Source organism: Rousettus aegyptiacus, unplaced genomic scaffold (genome assembly GCF_014176215.1).
Source record: "Rousettus aegyptiacus isolate mRouAeg1 unplaced genomic scaffold, mRouAeg1.p scaffold_m13_p_3, whole genome shotgun sequence".
Taxonomy (NCBI): Eukaryota; Metazoa; Chordata; class Mammalia; order Chiroptera; family Pteropodidae; genus Rousettus; species Rousettus aegyptiacus.
The window spans coordinates 134,273,897-134,288,074 of NW_023416306.1; the positions used below are offsets into that span (position 1 = coordinate 134,273,897).

General features: G+C 34.9%; 1 protein-coding gene across 1 annotated transcript in view; it reads left to right on the plus strand.

The window, feature by feature from the left end:
* Positions 1-6,553, plus strand: part of LOC107508934 (IQ domain-containing protein H) — a 142,934-nt gene extending 136,381 nt beyond the window's left edge. The window contains exons 15-16 of the mRNA XM_016140991.2: positions 1,563-1,671; positions 6,040-6,553. Of these exons, the coding sequence (XP_015996477.2) occupies positions 1,563-1,671; positions 6,040-6,153 (223 nt within the window). The 3' untranslated portion in view covers positions 6,154-6,553. The remainder of the gene's footprint in view (positions 1-1,562; positions 1,672-6,039) is intronic.
* Positions 6,554-14,178: the final 7,625 nt, after the last annotated feature.

Consider the following 14,178-nt stretch of genomic DNA (forward strand, 5'->3'; position numbering starts at 1 on the left):
TTCTGGAAATGAATTAATAAGGAAAGGGACTTAAAGTCTATCCAGCCTCTTGGTCCTCAGCCTGGGAACCATGAACCCTAGCAGGCTGAGAATGGATGATGAGAGGGGCATGAATGCATGTGTGGATGGACCCCTGTATCACACACACACACACACACACACACACACACACACACACACACACACATCCGCATGAACACACACCTATAATTTATGGGTCTTAATCTTTAGTATATACAAGAATGAATCACCTCAGGGTGGGACTTGATTAAATTACACATTCCTGAATCCCAAACCCAAAGATTCTGATTTTGTTGATCTAGGGTAGAGCCCAGGAGTCTGCTGTTTTAAAAGCATCCAGGGTCTGACCCTGTAGCAATAAAATACAAATCTCATTTTTAAATTATTGACTCTGAAGTTGACTTTGGCTGTTATTTATTCTCTTAAAAGAAGAGATACTAATATTCAGTAGCTACAAGGAGTGTGGGTAGGCAGTCCTTGAACTTGGGAAATGTAACTCAAAAAGTTTGGAAACACCAATCTAGTCCAATTCCTTCATTTCAGAGACGAAGAAATGAAGACCCAGAGAGATTAAGTAACTTCCCCCAAAGTCACACAAGTTAGTGTCAGTACAAAGAGCCCTGGACTCCTGTCTTAGGACCAGAGAAGCTTTCTACTCCCACCTGACCCAAGGGAAAGCCCAATCAGTCTGGAAGGTAACCATTCCAAAAGGTCTAAGCCTTAGACTCTTAAGGTGACTTATTTTACAGGTAACAACTAGGAAAGAAGTAAACTCAAAGTTTTTTGCAGCTGCCTTACAGGCCAGCTACCTCTTTAGGTTCACCCCTCAGGACAGAACAATTTTTTAAAAATGAATCCATTCATTTAATCTATTCTTTTCCTTTGATAAAGAAAGTTCTAAAAATAGCTTTTAAAAAATACCCTGGAGTTTTGTTTCCAACTTAAACTTGCAATGATCTAGTTGTTTGAGAATGTTCACTGACCACAGTATAATTCTATAGGAGAGTTTGCAAATAAATCATCTGAAATCTTCTGAAAGTGTGTGTTCAGCTTTATAAAGATAGCTGTCCATGAATGGGGCCACATTTTCCTCTGAACATGGTGGATAGGGCTCATTTATAAGTAACAGGAATCGCTTGTATATATGAAACAGAAAATAATACTAAGGTGCAAATGTCTCTTTAGATAAGGAAATTGTTAGGCATGAATTACACTTAGCAACCATTCTCTTTAACTTAAACAGTTTTTAAAATAAACTAATACTACTGTCCTAGCTCAGGGGTACCCTTTGCTAGGGATGACTGAACCTATTCTTATATTCTGCTAAGGTGATTAATAAAAAATATTTATTACACAAATCCTTTTCGTTGACAAGTTAAAACAGAGCCTCATCGTTCATATCTCCCTGAAGATTGCCACCTTGTGCGATTGAAAATACTCATTAAATTCCGTCACCAGACAGGCACAAATGAGAGGGTGATTGTTTTTAAGCATGTGAGGGGAATCATTGGTAAACTCATTTGTTTGGATATCATTAACAGAACAATCGGTGAGGATCTCCAGGGGGTCCTCATGACCTTTGCTCGCAATCTCTTCATCATCCATCAAGAAATATCAGCACCTAATATGCAAGGCGAGACCAATTTTAAGGTGAGGTGTTAATTAACTAACGATCCTGGTTAATTTCTATACAAGGGCTGAAAATACCTCTGCTTGATAAAAATAAAATTTCTGAATACATTTTTTTTCTTTGAGCTAGGACATGGTCCCTCTAGTAACGGTAATAATTATAATAATGCTTTATTCTTCAGTATAATTTTTATGAATCACAAGATTGACCATTGCTTTTCCCACAACATGATTGAGAAGATTCAGTAAAAAATAGGTCCAGTGTTACATCAGCTTTCACAGGTCATAAAGGATGTATGTTCATCATTTATATTCTAAGCTCCTTCCAGCTAGCGTTATTTCATCTGTTACTGCTATGTACAAAATTCTGAGCCTGTCTGCATGTGATCAGTTTAGTCTGTCAAAATACAGCTAATAATCAGAATCAGATGGTGCAATGGCCTTAACTGTATCCTCCCAAAGTTCACCTGCTGAAGCCTTAAGCCCCAATGTACAGTATATAGAGATGAGCCTTTGGGAGGTAGTTAAGTTTAAATGAGGTCATCAGGGTAGGGTCTGCAAGATGGTATTAGTGGCCTTATAAGAGATCAGAGAGCTGCTGCTGCTGCTGCTTCTGCTGCTTCTTCTTCTTCTTCTTCTTCTTCTTCTTCTTCTTCTTCTTCTCCTCCTCCTCCTCCTCCTCCTCCTCCTCCTCCTCCTCTTCCTTCTCTCTCTCTCTCTCTCTCTCTCTCCCCCCCTCCCCCTCTCTCTTTCTCTCTCTCTCTCCCACATATCTGCCACCATGTGAGGATACAGCAAAAATATGGTTGTCTGCAAGCCAGAAAGAGAGCTCTCACTAAGAAATAAATTGGCTAGCTCCTTGAGCTTGGACTTGCCAGCCTCCAGAACTGTGAGAAATAAATTTTTGTAGTTTAAACCACTCAGTCTATGGCATTTTGTTACAGCAGCCTGGGCAGACTATGACAGCTGGCTTAGCCCCCAAAACCACACAGATTTAGTAGACTACAAGCTTGGAATGGAGGTTGGCAGAGCCAACTGCAATTGACAAAATGAAGGCCGTTTCTCTGCCCTTTGTCTGATTTTCAAAATTATCAAAAGTCTGATGTTCTTAAGCAGAATTTAAATATCTCATGGTGTCTAGCCTTCTCAGGTTAATCATTGCTATCTTGATATTTTTATTCTTGCTAGAAAGTCTAAAGGTAAAAACATTAAATCTCAACAAAATGAGAATAATAAAAACTTGAAAAGTGGAATAGATTCATTTTGGATAATATTTTCTATTTACTATCCTTGTGATATTTTAATAAGTATTTTAATTTCAGTTTATCAGCAAGGATTTATCAGCAAAGTAAAGGCTGAATAAAAATGGAAGATAATGCAGAAAAAGAATTAATAAAATCTAACAACCTTTCTTGAAAAAAAAAATGCTCAAACAAATTAACAATAAAAAATAACTTCCTCATGCCTGCTAAGACCATCTAGAAAAAAAAAACCCAAAAGCTGTCATCGTATTTAATGGTGAAAGACTGAAATGAAAGCCTTCCCCCTCAGATCAGGAGCAAGACAAGATGTCTGCTCTCTCCAATTCTATTCATCACTCACTGTATTGGAGGTTCTAGCCAGGACAGTTAGGCAAGAAAAAGAAATAAAAGGCATCTGATTCAGAATGCAAAGAAAGAAATACAACTATCTCTATTTACAGATGACATAATCTTATACATGGAAAATCCTAAAGAACTCAGAAACAACCTATCAGAACTAATAAGATTAGCAAAGTTACAGGACTCAAGATCAATATTCAAAAATCTGTTGTATTTCTATACATTAGCAATGAACAATCCAAAAATTAAAAATATTTAATTCATTTACAATAGCATCAACAAGAATAAAATACTTAGGAATAAATTTAACAGAAGAAGTACAAGATTTGTCCAGTGAAAACTACAAAACATTATAAAAGAAAGACCTAAATAAATGGAAAGATATTCTGTGTTTATAAAGTGGAAGACTTAATATTGTTAAGATGGCAATACTCCTTAAATTGATCTATAGATTTAATGCAATTCCCATCAAAATCCCAGCTGGCTTCATTGCAGAAATGTATAATATAATCCTAACATTCATGGAGAAATGAAGCAACAGGGAATAGTCAAAATAATCTTGAAAAAAAGAACAAAGGCAGTGGACTCACACTTCTTGATTTTAAAACTTACAAAGCTATAGTAATCAACGCAGGACAGTACTAGCATAAGAGTAGAGATATAGATCAAGGGAAGAGAATTGAGAGTCCAAAATAAACCCATACACTTATAGTCAATTGATTTTCAAAAAGGGTGTCAAAACAATTCGATGGGTAAAGAATAGTCTATTCAACAAATAGTGCTGGGATAAATGGATATCCAGCTATAGGAAGTTTCACTTCTATTACACAGCATGTAAAAAATTAAGTCAAACATCTAAATGTACGTGCCAAACTATAAAACTCTTAGAAGAAAACATAGGTATAAATCTTCATGACCTTATGATTAACAATAGTTTCTTAGATATGATACCTTAAGTCAGCATTCCCCAACCTTTTAGGCACCAGGAACCGGTGCTCCTATGAGAATCTAATGCCTGATGATCTGAGGTGGAGCTGAAGCACTGGGGAGCACTGGGGAGCGGCTGCAAATAGAAATGAAGCTTCACTTGCTCACCTGCCACTCACCTCCTGCTGTGCAGCCTGGCTCCTATCAGGCCATGGACAGATACCACTCCGAGGCCTAGGGGTTGGGGACCCCTGCCTTAAGTGCAAGCAACCGAAGTAAAAACATGGACATGATCACATTAAAAACTTTTGTGCATCAAAGGACACTATCAAGAAAGCAAAAAAGAGAAAACTTACAGAATGGGACATAAATTACACTTACAATTCAACTATAGGAAGATAAATAACCCAATTTAAAAGTGAGCAAAGAAGATATACAAATGGCCAATAAGCACATGAAGAAATGCTCAACATCATTAGCCGTTAGGAAAATGCAAGCTAAAAACGTAATAAGATACTGTTTCACACCTAAGATGGATGCAATAAAAAAGACAGACAATAGCAACTGTTGACAAGGATATGGAGAAACTGGAACACTTCTATGTTGCTAATAGGAATGTAAAATGGTGTCACTGCTGTGTATCGTTTCACAGTTCCTCAAAAAGTTAACATAAAATTACCATGTGACTCAGAAATCCCACACCTAGTAATATATCCAAGAGTACTGAAAATATATGTTCACACAAAAACTTGTACATTAATGTTCATAGAAGTATTAATTCATAATGCCCAAAAGGTAGAAATCCAAATGTCAATCAGCTGATAAATGGGTGAATTTCATTATATTATATGGATAACATTCCACACAGTGAATATGTAGTTATAAATCTTCATAACCTTGTGGTTAGCAATAGTTTCTTAAATATAATACCTACAGTGCAAGCAACCAAAGCAAAAATAGATAATAGAGACAATGGAAAGCAATTCAGCCATCAAAAAAAAAAAAATGAGGTTCTGACCCATGCTACAACATTGATGAATCTTGAAAGCAATATGCTAAGTGAAAGAAGCCAGATACAAAAGGCCACGTACTGTATGATTCCATTTATATGAAATATCCAGAGTAGGCAAATCCATAGAGACAGATAGTGGTTGCTAAGGAGCTGGGGGAGGGAAAAATGGGGAATGGCTGCTAACGTGTATAGAGTTTTTATGTGGAAAGATAAAAATGTTTTGGAATTACATAGTAGTGATGGTTGCTTGTGAATATACTAAAAACCACTGAATCGTACCCTTTATAGGAGTGGATTTTATGGTATGTAAATTCTACCTCAATAAAAAGTAGCTAAATAAAATAAAATGGAAAGGTGCCATTTTTCTTCCTAGAAACTAGTAGAAACAAATACCCCTCATCATCCTACTAGCCATCATTTTAGGGTGACTAGACCAATGCTTCTCGAATTATCTGTCGTGAAGGACCTATTTGTTTTGTTTTTTATGACCGATCGTAGATCAATATTTTGTAAAAAAAAAAAAAAACAATAAAAATGAATTACTAGAAAAATGAAAGAAAAAAATCAAAATTAGTATAAAATAGAAGCCCATTTTTTTCATTATTACATTTAGTGGACATCAAAATTTCTATAAATGTTTTCAAGTTCGTACTCTCAGTTTCCATACTCATTTCATCAAGACTGATAACCAACAATTTGTAGATGGATGCTGGTTGGCGGAGCACAATGAGTAGAGGAGGTCTAAACCATACTTAACACCAAAAAAAGGGGCAAATGCTTAGGAGGTTGGGAAGAAGGGTGATAAGGGGTGTTTAAATAATGAAGATTATTTTTATTGTTCATTTACAGGCCACCATTAATGATATCGAAGTCATTCTAGGAGTAACAGAGGAAAACAAAATTAGATTTGAAGAAGAGCTACAGTCCAAAGATGATAAAAAACTCTCTAAACATGATAAATGAATGATCCTAGAATACATTACTGATTTTAGATTCCAATTTGGATCCAAAAAAGGGCAACGTTTCTTCTATTAATAGGAATAAAAGGAATGCGAGGAGTTAGTTTGCTTTGTTTGCTAGGAGGTATATCAGAACAGATTATAACGTAATGATCTTTTTAAAACACTGTTTATTAAGCCATCTTATTTTAACTATTAAACCAAAACTTATTTGTGTTTTCACTTTTCCCAAACTCAGGAAGAAATAATCTAACAAGAAAGTTACAATTCTTACTGATATCAATTCTGTATCTACCTCTTTATAAACTTCAGGATAATGGAGATTTTGTCGTTAATGTTTTATGAAGTTTTCTCCTCCTATTTCTAATAGTAATTTGTCTTCTGCATTTAAAAAAAAATAAAGGCTTAATCATTGATATTTGGCAAAACACAAATGTCTTTTTTATAAGAAAATTACATTTATTTAGATTTTTAAAGTGATCCTTTATCACTGTGTTTTTATTGCATGGAGCCACTATTGTTTGTTGTTGCCATTCTCCAAAAGTAAGGTGAGCCAACATCTAGTTAACTAAAGCATCAGAATGTATCTAGGTGGCAGTATCTGCTCTTAGTTTAAGAAATAGTGTAACTCAAGACTTCTAGCTTGAACAAACATTTATATTCTCAGCTCTCCATTGAATACAGCAGTAGGATTTTTACAAGCTTAATTCAACAGTACCTTTTAAAGGGCAGATTGTTAAAACCATGCAGTGCTGACACTAACTCAGCATTTGCTTCGTAATCGTTCAAATATTTATACATCATCCAGCTTTAACAAAGGATGAAAGAACTAAGTCACAACAGCAAAATCACATACTTGTTTTAAAGAATATCTTTTAAAATATTTGCGCATGTTGGGGAAATGAGGGGTATTTTTGATCCATGGAATTTCAATAATTTTTAAACTATGCATCAGCCACAGGCTGAGTTTCTACGATAAAATTAACATTAGTGTGTGTGTGAGCTTTTGTCTTGCTATAGTTGGAAATACATTAATTAGCCAGGTTTCCTGCCTGTGCTAGGTACTACGATGACCTCTTTTTCTTGCCAGATCGCTCTAATCCATATGAGAGGCCCATTGTCCAGACACTTGACGGATAGGAAGTACTACATGCCCATTAGAGTCTCGCCTCGATTGAAGCCAGAGCAACATAAGGTCCAAGAGACTCATTAGTTCACTGGCACAATCGTGTCCTGAGAGTAAATGAAACCCTCTGTCTCCTTATGGCTCTCATCTGCTCTGGACTTTAAAAGAAAACTGTCTCTGTTTTGTTCAGCACAGCAGTGGATCTTTCACACAGCGAGATCCCCTCTTAACAGTACAAAACTGTGAAATCCACCGGGGAAGTTTTGTGTGTGAATTTTGATTAGCACTCTTAAGCCTCAAGCTGCTGGCAATAGTCAATTGAGTTCACTCTCCGGTACCTTTCTTTCTTTTTTTTTTTTTTAACTCACATGATTGGTTTTTCAAACAATGCGCTTTCCTTCTTTGCATTTATCATTGGCAAAGACCACAGAATGAATGCCTGTTTCCAAATTCAGGCCTTCTATTCAGATTCAGGTCTCACTAGAAAGTGATTGAGAATAAGGTTCTCTACCTAAAAACCTACAGCTTCAAAATGAAAGGAGAAAAATTGGTATAATAAAACAATCACTTCAAGTAATTAAGTGGAAGAAGCCAGAGGACCAGATTAAATTAATGAAATGTTTTAATTACAGAATTTTTGAAAAGAAGCATAGTCTATTATCTTTTAGCACATACATGCAGCAAAGACACTGTGCTATTGGTAAACTGAGTTTGGGAAAAAAATCATATGTATGTGTACAATGTATCCTAAACCTTAATTAACCAAGATGAATGACTTAGTTTTTACTGCTCCAAACAGGAAACTGAAATTTTTGTCAACATGTGCCATTTTTCAGGAAGTTTTCAGGAGAGGCATACATTTAACAGTAGAGCTATCTTTGTATGACAAATGACCCATTGTTTACACTAAGTATTTGCAGTGGTTCAAGAAGCAAATTGCACTAACCGTTTATGAGTGTCTTATTGGATGATGATAACTATCTCCCTTTACATATCACCCACTCTAAATTGGTTTTAAAGAAACCAAATAGATGATATTTAATGATAAACTGTGCTATCTACTTACCTACCTTCCATTATCTACTAAGATTTACTTTTTATTGAACACTTATTATGGGCTAGGTGTGTACTGTACTAGAAGCTTCATATACATTATTTTATTGCATCTTTCCAACAGCCCCTGTGAGTAGGTACTACTACTGTCTTCGTTTTACATAGAGAAAAAATGAGATTTAGCGAGGGTATCTCACCCCATATCTCAAGCTAAATAAAAAGAAATTTGGGATTTTCCCTCTTTTATCACAAAGTTTAGTATGTCATGGAAAGTAGAAAGTTCAACGTCACTTGTCTCAGATCATGCAAGGGTCCTGTACTCTTTTATAACAAATGCGCTTATGTTGCTTAAAGTATAGTACAGCTTAACTTACACACACACTAACTGCTAATAAAATAAACATGCACAATTGACAGCATTGTGAAGCATCACAATTATGTGATCAAAAACATCGGGAGAAGAGAAAGTAGTGTCAGTGGAATTCTTCTGTGGTGATGGATCTCTAAGGCTTTGGTGGAGGACTGATAATGGGAAGTTGCAACAAAGTTTGGAAGCTGGGAAACCATGCCCTGCACTTTAATTTGAAAAATGGGTATGAGGTCACAAACTGGGAAAGGGTTAAGAAAGACTTCCAACAAGATGTAGAGTGACATGGGAGAAGTTCGGGGAGCATTATTTCAATGATATCCTAAGAATTGCAAGCATCCTATTTTTCAAGTATAAAAAGACGTATTGTATCATAAATAATATATTAGTAATGATCTGAAAACTTGTATTCATCTGGCACCTTTCTTCTAAAGAGCTCAAAGCACTTTACATTTGTTATCTCATTAATTCCCAACACTGTCCCTGTGGGGAAGGTAATAAGTATTTTAACATTTAAATGTTTATCTTTCAGACTTTCCCAAGCTTACATTAATTCTATTTCCAAAAATGTAAATGTTCATTAGTTTTATTTTACTGTTCCTCTGGCTTTAATGTGTATAACGAATTTGTTCAACTCTGTACATGTACTAATCATAGTAAATATGATTTGGAAGACTATAAATTAAGTTGCCAAGATAATGTGAAGGTGGAGGTTGCAGGAAGGAAGGAAGCATTTGACTTTGCTTTGTTCAGTGGAAGAAGTCTGATCCAATCCATTGCAAGTGCGGATGAAATGTGCTGTGGCTCTTCTGTACCACTTCCATATTCCGTTCTTTCCAAATGGTGACCTCAGGAGGGTAAAACTGTATCTGAAAGCCTGAGGCAGATAGACCTACTATTTCTATCTTTGTTTTGTTAATGATTTCATCAATGTGGGACAGAAATCTGATGCATTCTATTAAGAGTCACATCTCAAGGAGTCATAGAATAATAAGGGCCAGAAACTTGTCTCCCAGCCCTGCCTCTCTGTGGGCTGGTCATACCTTCCTCAATTTTCTAACTAGAAAAATGGCAGATAGTAATACCTGCTCCTTAGGGAAGCAGTAGAGATTAATTGGCCAATGTTGAAAGACTGTTTCAAAGATAAAGTGTTCTACATAAATGTTTAAGTATTATTATTACATTGCTTCTTCAAATGGAAGTTCTAACTTTGAAATGTGATTATACACTTTCCCCCAAAACCCCTTGATAACCACATATATAGGTTTATTTTTCACTCTAACAGTCTAACTCATGGTTGTGAAACTTTATTGCACTTGATGGAGGGCTCTGGCTTTTATTAGTTTTAAACTGCTGGTTTCTGGGGTATTTATGTAAATGAGGGAAAGATACCAAAACAGTAAATAATAAGCATGTCCCTGCTGTTTAAAAATCTGTTGGTAAAAAACAAAACAAGACAAAACAAAACAAAACTGTGTTTTATTATAAGACCCTAAACATAGCACAGAAAAATATAGCTTTGGCATCTATGCCTAAAGTAGTGTTTTTGGTTTAGGGGTCTTTTGATTGTAGTTTCCCCAAGCATTTCTTTACCATTCTATTAACATTCTGTTTCACTTCCACAGTTGTCATCATTTATATCATATATATGCAAGTATGCATATATTGAGAGAGAAAGAAGTGAGTAAAATGCTACATTTTAAGATATTTTTATTTAACAACATGTTATAAAGTATACCAGATGGCTAATTATAGCTCCTGGAAACAAAAGGCCACACCCAAGTTTATTGCAGTTGCTTCATAAGGAATGTTAAGATGACATCATGGCCCCATAAACTTGACAACAAAACAGCAAACCTATTGGTTGCAAAATAAACTTCAAATTCAAATTCAAATTTTGGTTCATTTAAAGATTCATGCCACTTTGCTTCCCAGCAGAGGACACAAAATACTTTATAATTATGGAAAAACTCAAAAGTGTCTAACATACTCTTTATTTCCAGGTTCCCTTTACAACACTTTTCTACTCATTTCTTGGTTTTATTTTTCAAGTTGAATATCGACAGCCAAATATCTATTTCTATATCTATATCTATATCCTGAGTCAAAAAATTATAGACCGTTTGCAATAATAGTGAAAAACCAGAAAGGTCCAAATGTTCAACGACAGGGCATTGCTTAAAAATTGTGGAATAAGTATATTATACAGTCATTTAAAAATCATTTTACTATACCTACTCTATGATCCAACCAGTTCACTCCTAGTCATTTACCCATGAGAAAAGAAAGCATATACAAAAGACTTGTACATGAACATTCACAACAGCTTTATCTGTAATAGCCAAAAACTGGAAACAACCCAAATGTCTGTCAACAGATGGATGGATAAACAAATCGTGAGATATCCTTATAATGGAATACTACTGAGCAATGAAAAGGAATGAACTGTTGATAAAACTCAAAGACATGGATGAATTACAAAATAATATGCTGACTGAAAAAATCCAGACCAAAAAGAGGACATATCCATTTATATAACATTCTAGAAAATACACACTACAATTAAAAAGGAGGTCAGTTATTGCCCAGGTATGGGACATGGGGCAGGTGCGTGAGGAGGAGCAAGAGAAAAATTCTGGGAATGATGAATAGCTTCACTGTTGATTGTGAAAATGATCTAATGGATGTATACATATGTCGAAACTTGTCAAACTGTACACTTTAAATATATTCAGTGTTTGAATGTCTATTATACATCAATACTTCAAAAAGAGCTGTTTTTTAAAATATTATGTATTAGGAGAATATGTTCCATTAGAATAAAATGAAATTATATTTAATTATTAAGTGAATAAGCATATTTAAAAACAGCATGACTTTTTAAAAATGTGTGCATATATATAAACATACACACACACATACAAGACTATAAAAATGAACCCACAAAATGTTAACAGTGCTCACTTCTTAATGGTGGCTTTTTCTCTTTCTGGATTTTCTGTTTTATAAAGAATGAGTTTTTAATTAATGGACCAAGTGAAATAAAACTCTAATTTGGGGAAGTGGGGAAAGAAAAATATATGAATGTCTTCATTGTAAGTTCTGCTATCCAAATGATAATAAACTTAGGAACATGGCCTGGGAATATCATAACCACCTCCCTGCTTCAAGTTCCCAAAACTGCCACCAGCTTGTAATGGCATGTTTCCTAGCACCAATGATTGAATGTTTTATTCTGAGCTTAATGCCCTTAGTCTGAATATTCTAGAATCCACATGAGACAGTGTCCTTAGTGCCATACCTAGTCATGCAAAAAGAGATTCATAAAAGAGTAAATGCTTCCGGTCACCTGCAAATATTTGGAGGAACAGATGGTGATTAAGTGGCATTAGTTATTCTAAATGGGTATGTAATGTATACAACAGCTGCTTTAGATTTAAATGTTTTAAATGGATTTTAGTTCTAACTCTTTCCTTAATGGACAAGTAATTTTTCCATCCTAGCCCCAGTTTTCTGGTTTGTAAAATAAGGAAGTGGAACTGATAGCAAACTTCCTCTTAGCTTTAATATTCTATGAGTCTATGCCACCATCATCAAAGTATCAAAAGAATAAAATTTCATATTCACACAAAGAGATTCTTTTTTTCTGGCTTTCCCTTTGATTTATTGGAAATAATGGATGAAAATATTTTGCAACTTTGTGCAGCCTCTTAAGCTCCCCCATCTACTATCTTAAATGGCTATGATTTTAACTGTTTACAAAATATTTTATAATTTTTAAATAGTTTACTGACATGCAAACAGTTTTCTCTTACAAGAATTATTTTGACTGATGATATTAGCAAGCTAAATACATCCTTTAGATTAAGATCACGTCTTTCATTTTTTTGGGTTTTCACTTTCTTGCACTGAGCTCTTAGGTACTGCTAATTCACCTAAAGTAATGAAAACATTTCATTTTGAAAAGATTTTTATCTAAACTAATATAATGTGTACCTTCTATAATAGAAGATCTTGACGCAAAGAGATGGGATAAAAATGAGAATAAAAGCTTTAAATGTGCATTTTTGTCCCTGTATAAGCCAGAGGATGTCTCCTTTTTATATCCGCTTTGCAGTGACAGGATGGATTGCTGGAGTGCTATCTCCAAGCTTTTCTTTAATTTGTACCTGACCTCAAAAAGAGGTGGAAGATATATTTTGTAACACTCCATTGTGCTATGTTGCAGATGTGTCCTTACAGCTGCATAAATGAGACATAAGATAGTGAAACTAGCTTTACCTGGCATCTTTAATCCCATGTTTTTAAAGACCTCCTAAAATGCAGCGTTTCCTGGGTCACATCTATACACGGGCAGGCACAGCCTTTTCTAGAAAGTATTCTGACATCCTAGTGGCAAGACTTGAACCAGGAGCTGAAAGTAGGATGATTCTATATCCCTCTGTAAAGCTCATACTGACTGTTATGGCTAAAACACTTGAAACTTCAATGCCAGGACAGAAATCTCCCTGCTTCCTTAATTCTCACTATCAACTTATAGATCCTTGGCATTAAATCCATGAAAACAAAAACTTATAGATGACATAAGATTACTTTGTCTTTCAGTATATCTGAGAGTTTTAAAATTTTTTCTAATTATGCTTATAATAAGAAACAAATAGGATCACACAGCTTCTTCAAAAAAAAAAATACATACATACATACAAAGAAAAAATTTTTTTTGAAAAACAGGAAAGCACCAGGAAGAAATTTTAAAATCAACATTTTACCACCTGGTGATACCTAAGGTTTTGGGATACATCTGCTATTATTCTTATTGAGGACCTCTGCATTTGCCATTCCTTCTGCACGATACGGCCTTCTCCCAGAAGTCTGCCCAGCTCACTCATTCACTGCATTCAGTCTCTGCTCAACCATCACTAGATCAAAGAATCCCTTGCTGATCATCCTCTCTAATGTAGCAACACCCTTACTCTCCATCCCCTTACTCTGCTTTATTTTTTTCAGAGCGATAAATAAAATGTGATATTACATAATAGATTTATTTTTTTATTATCTATTTCACCCAGTGGACTGCAAGTATAAAGATGTAACCCTAGCTCCTAGAACTGTACCTATCAGTAGTAGGAGTTGCTCAATTAATATATATTGCATTTGTTCTTTTACCATATATTAGTTCCTATATGTGGTCTTTTATCTTTGTGTATATAATTTTTAATAGGGTCATATAAGACATACAGTTTTGCAGACTGTGTTTGTCATTTAGCAAGAAATTCTGAAGACACATCAGAAATTCTTACCCAATGTGATTTTAATAACAGCATAAAGGATGTTAATAATCTTGTATTGTTATACCAGTACATGGGCATTTCGATGAATCCTTCAAATACATACCATGTTAATGTCAACCAATCAAGATACTAATAATATTAACAATGCCTTATATTCAAGTGATACTTTACAGTTCACATATTATTTTCACA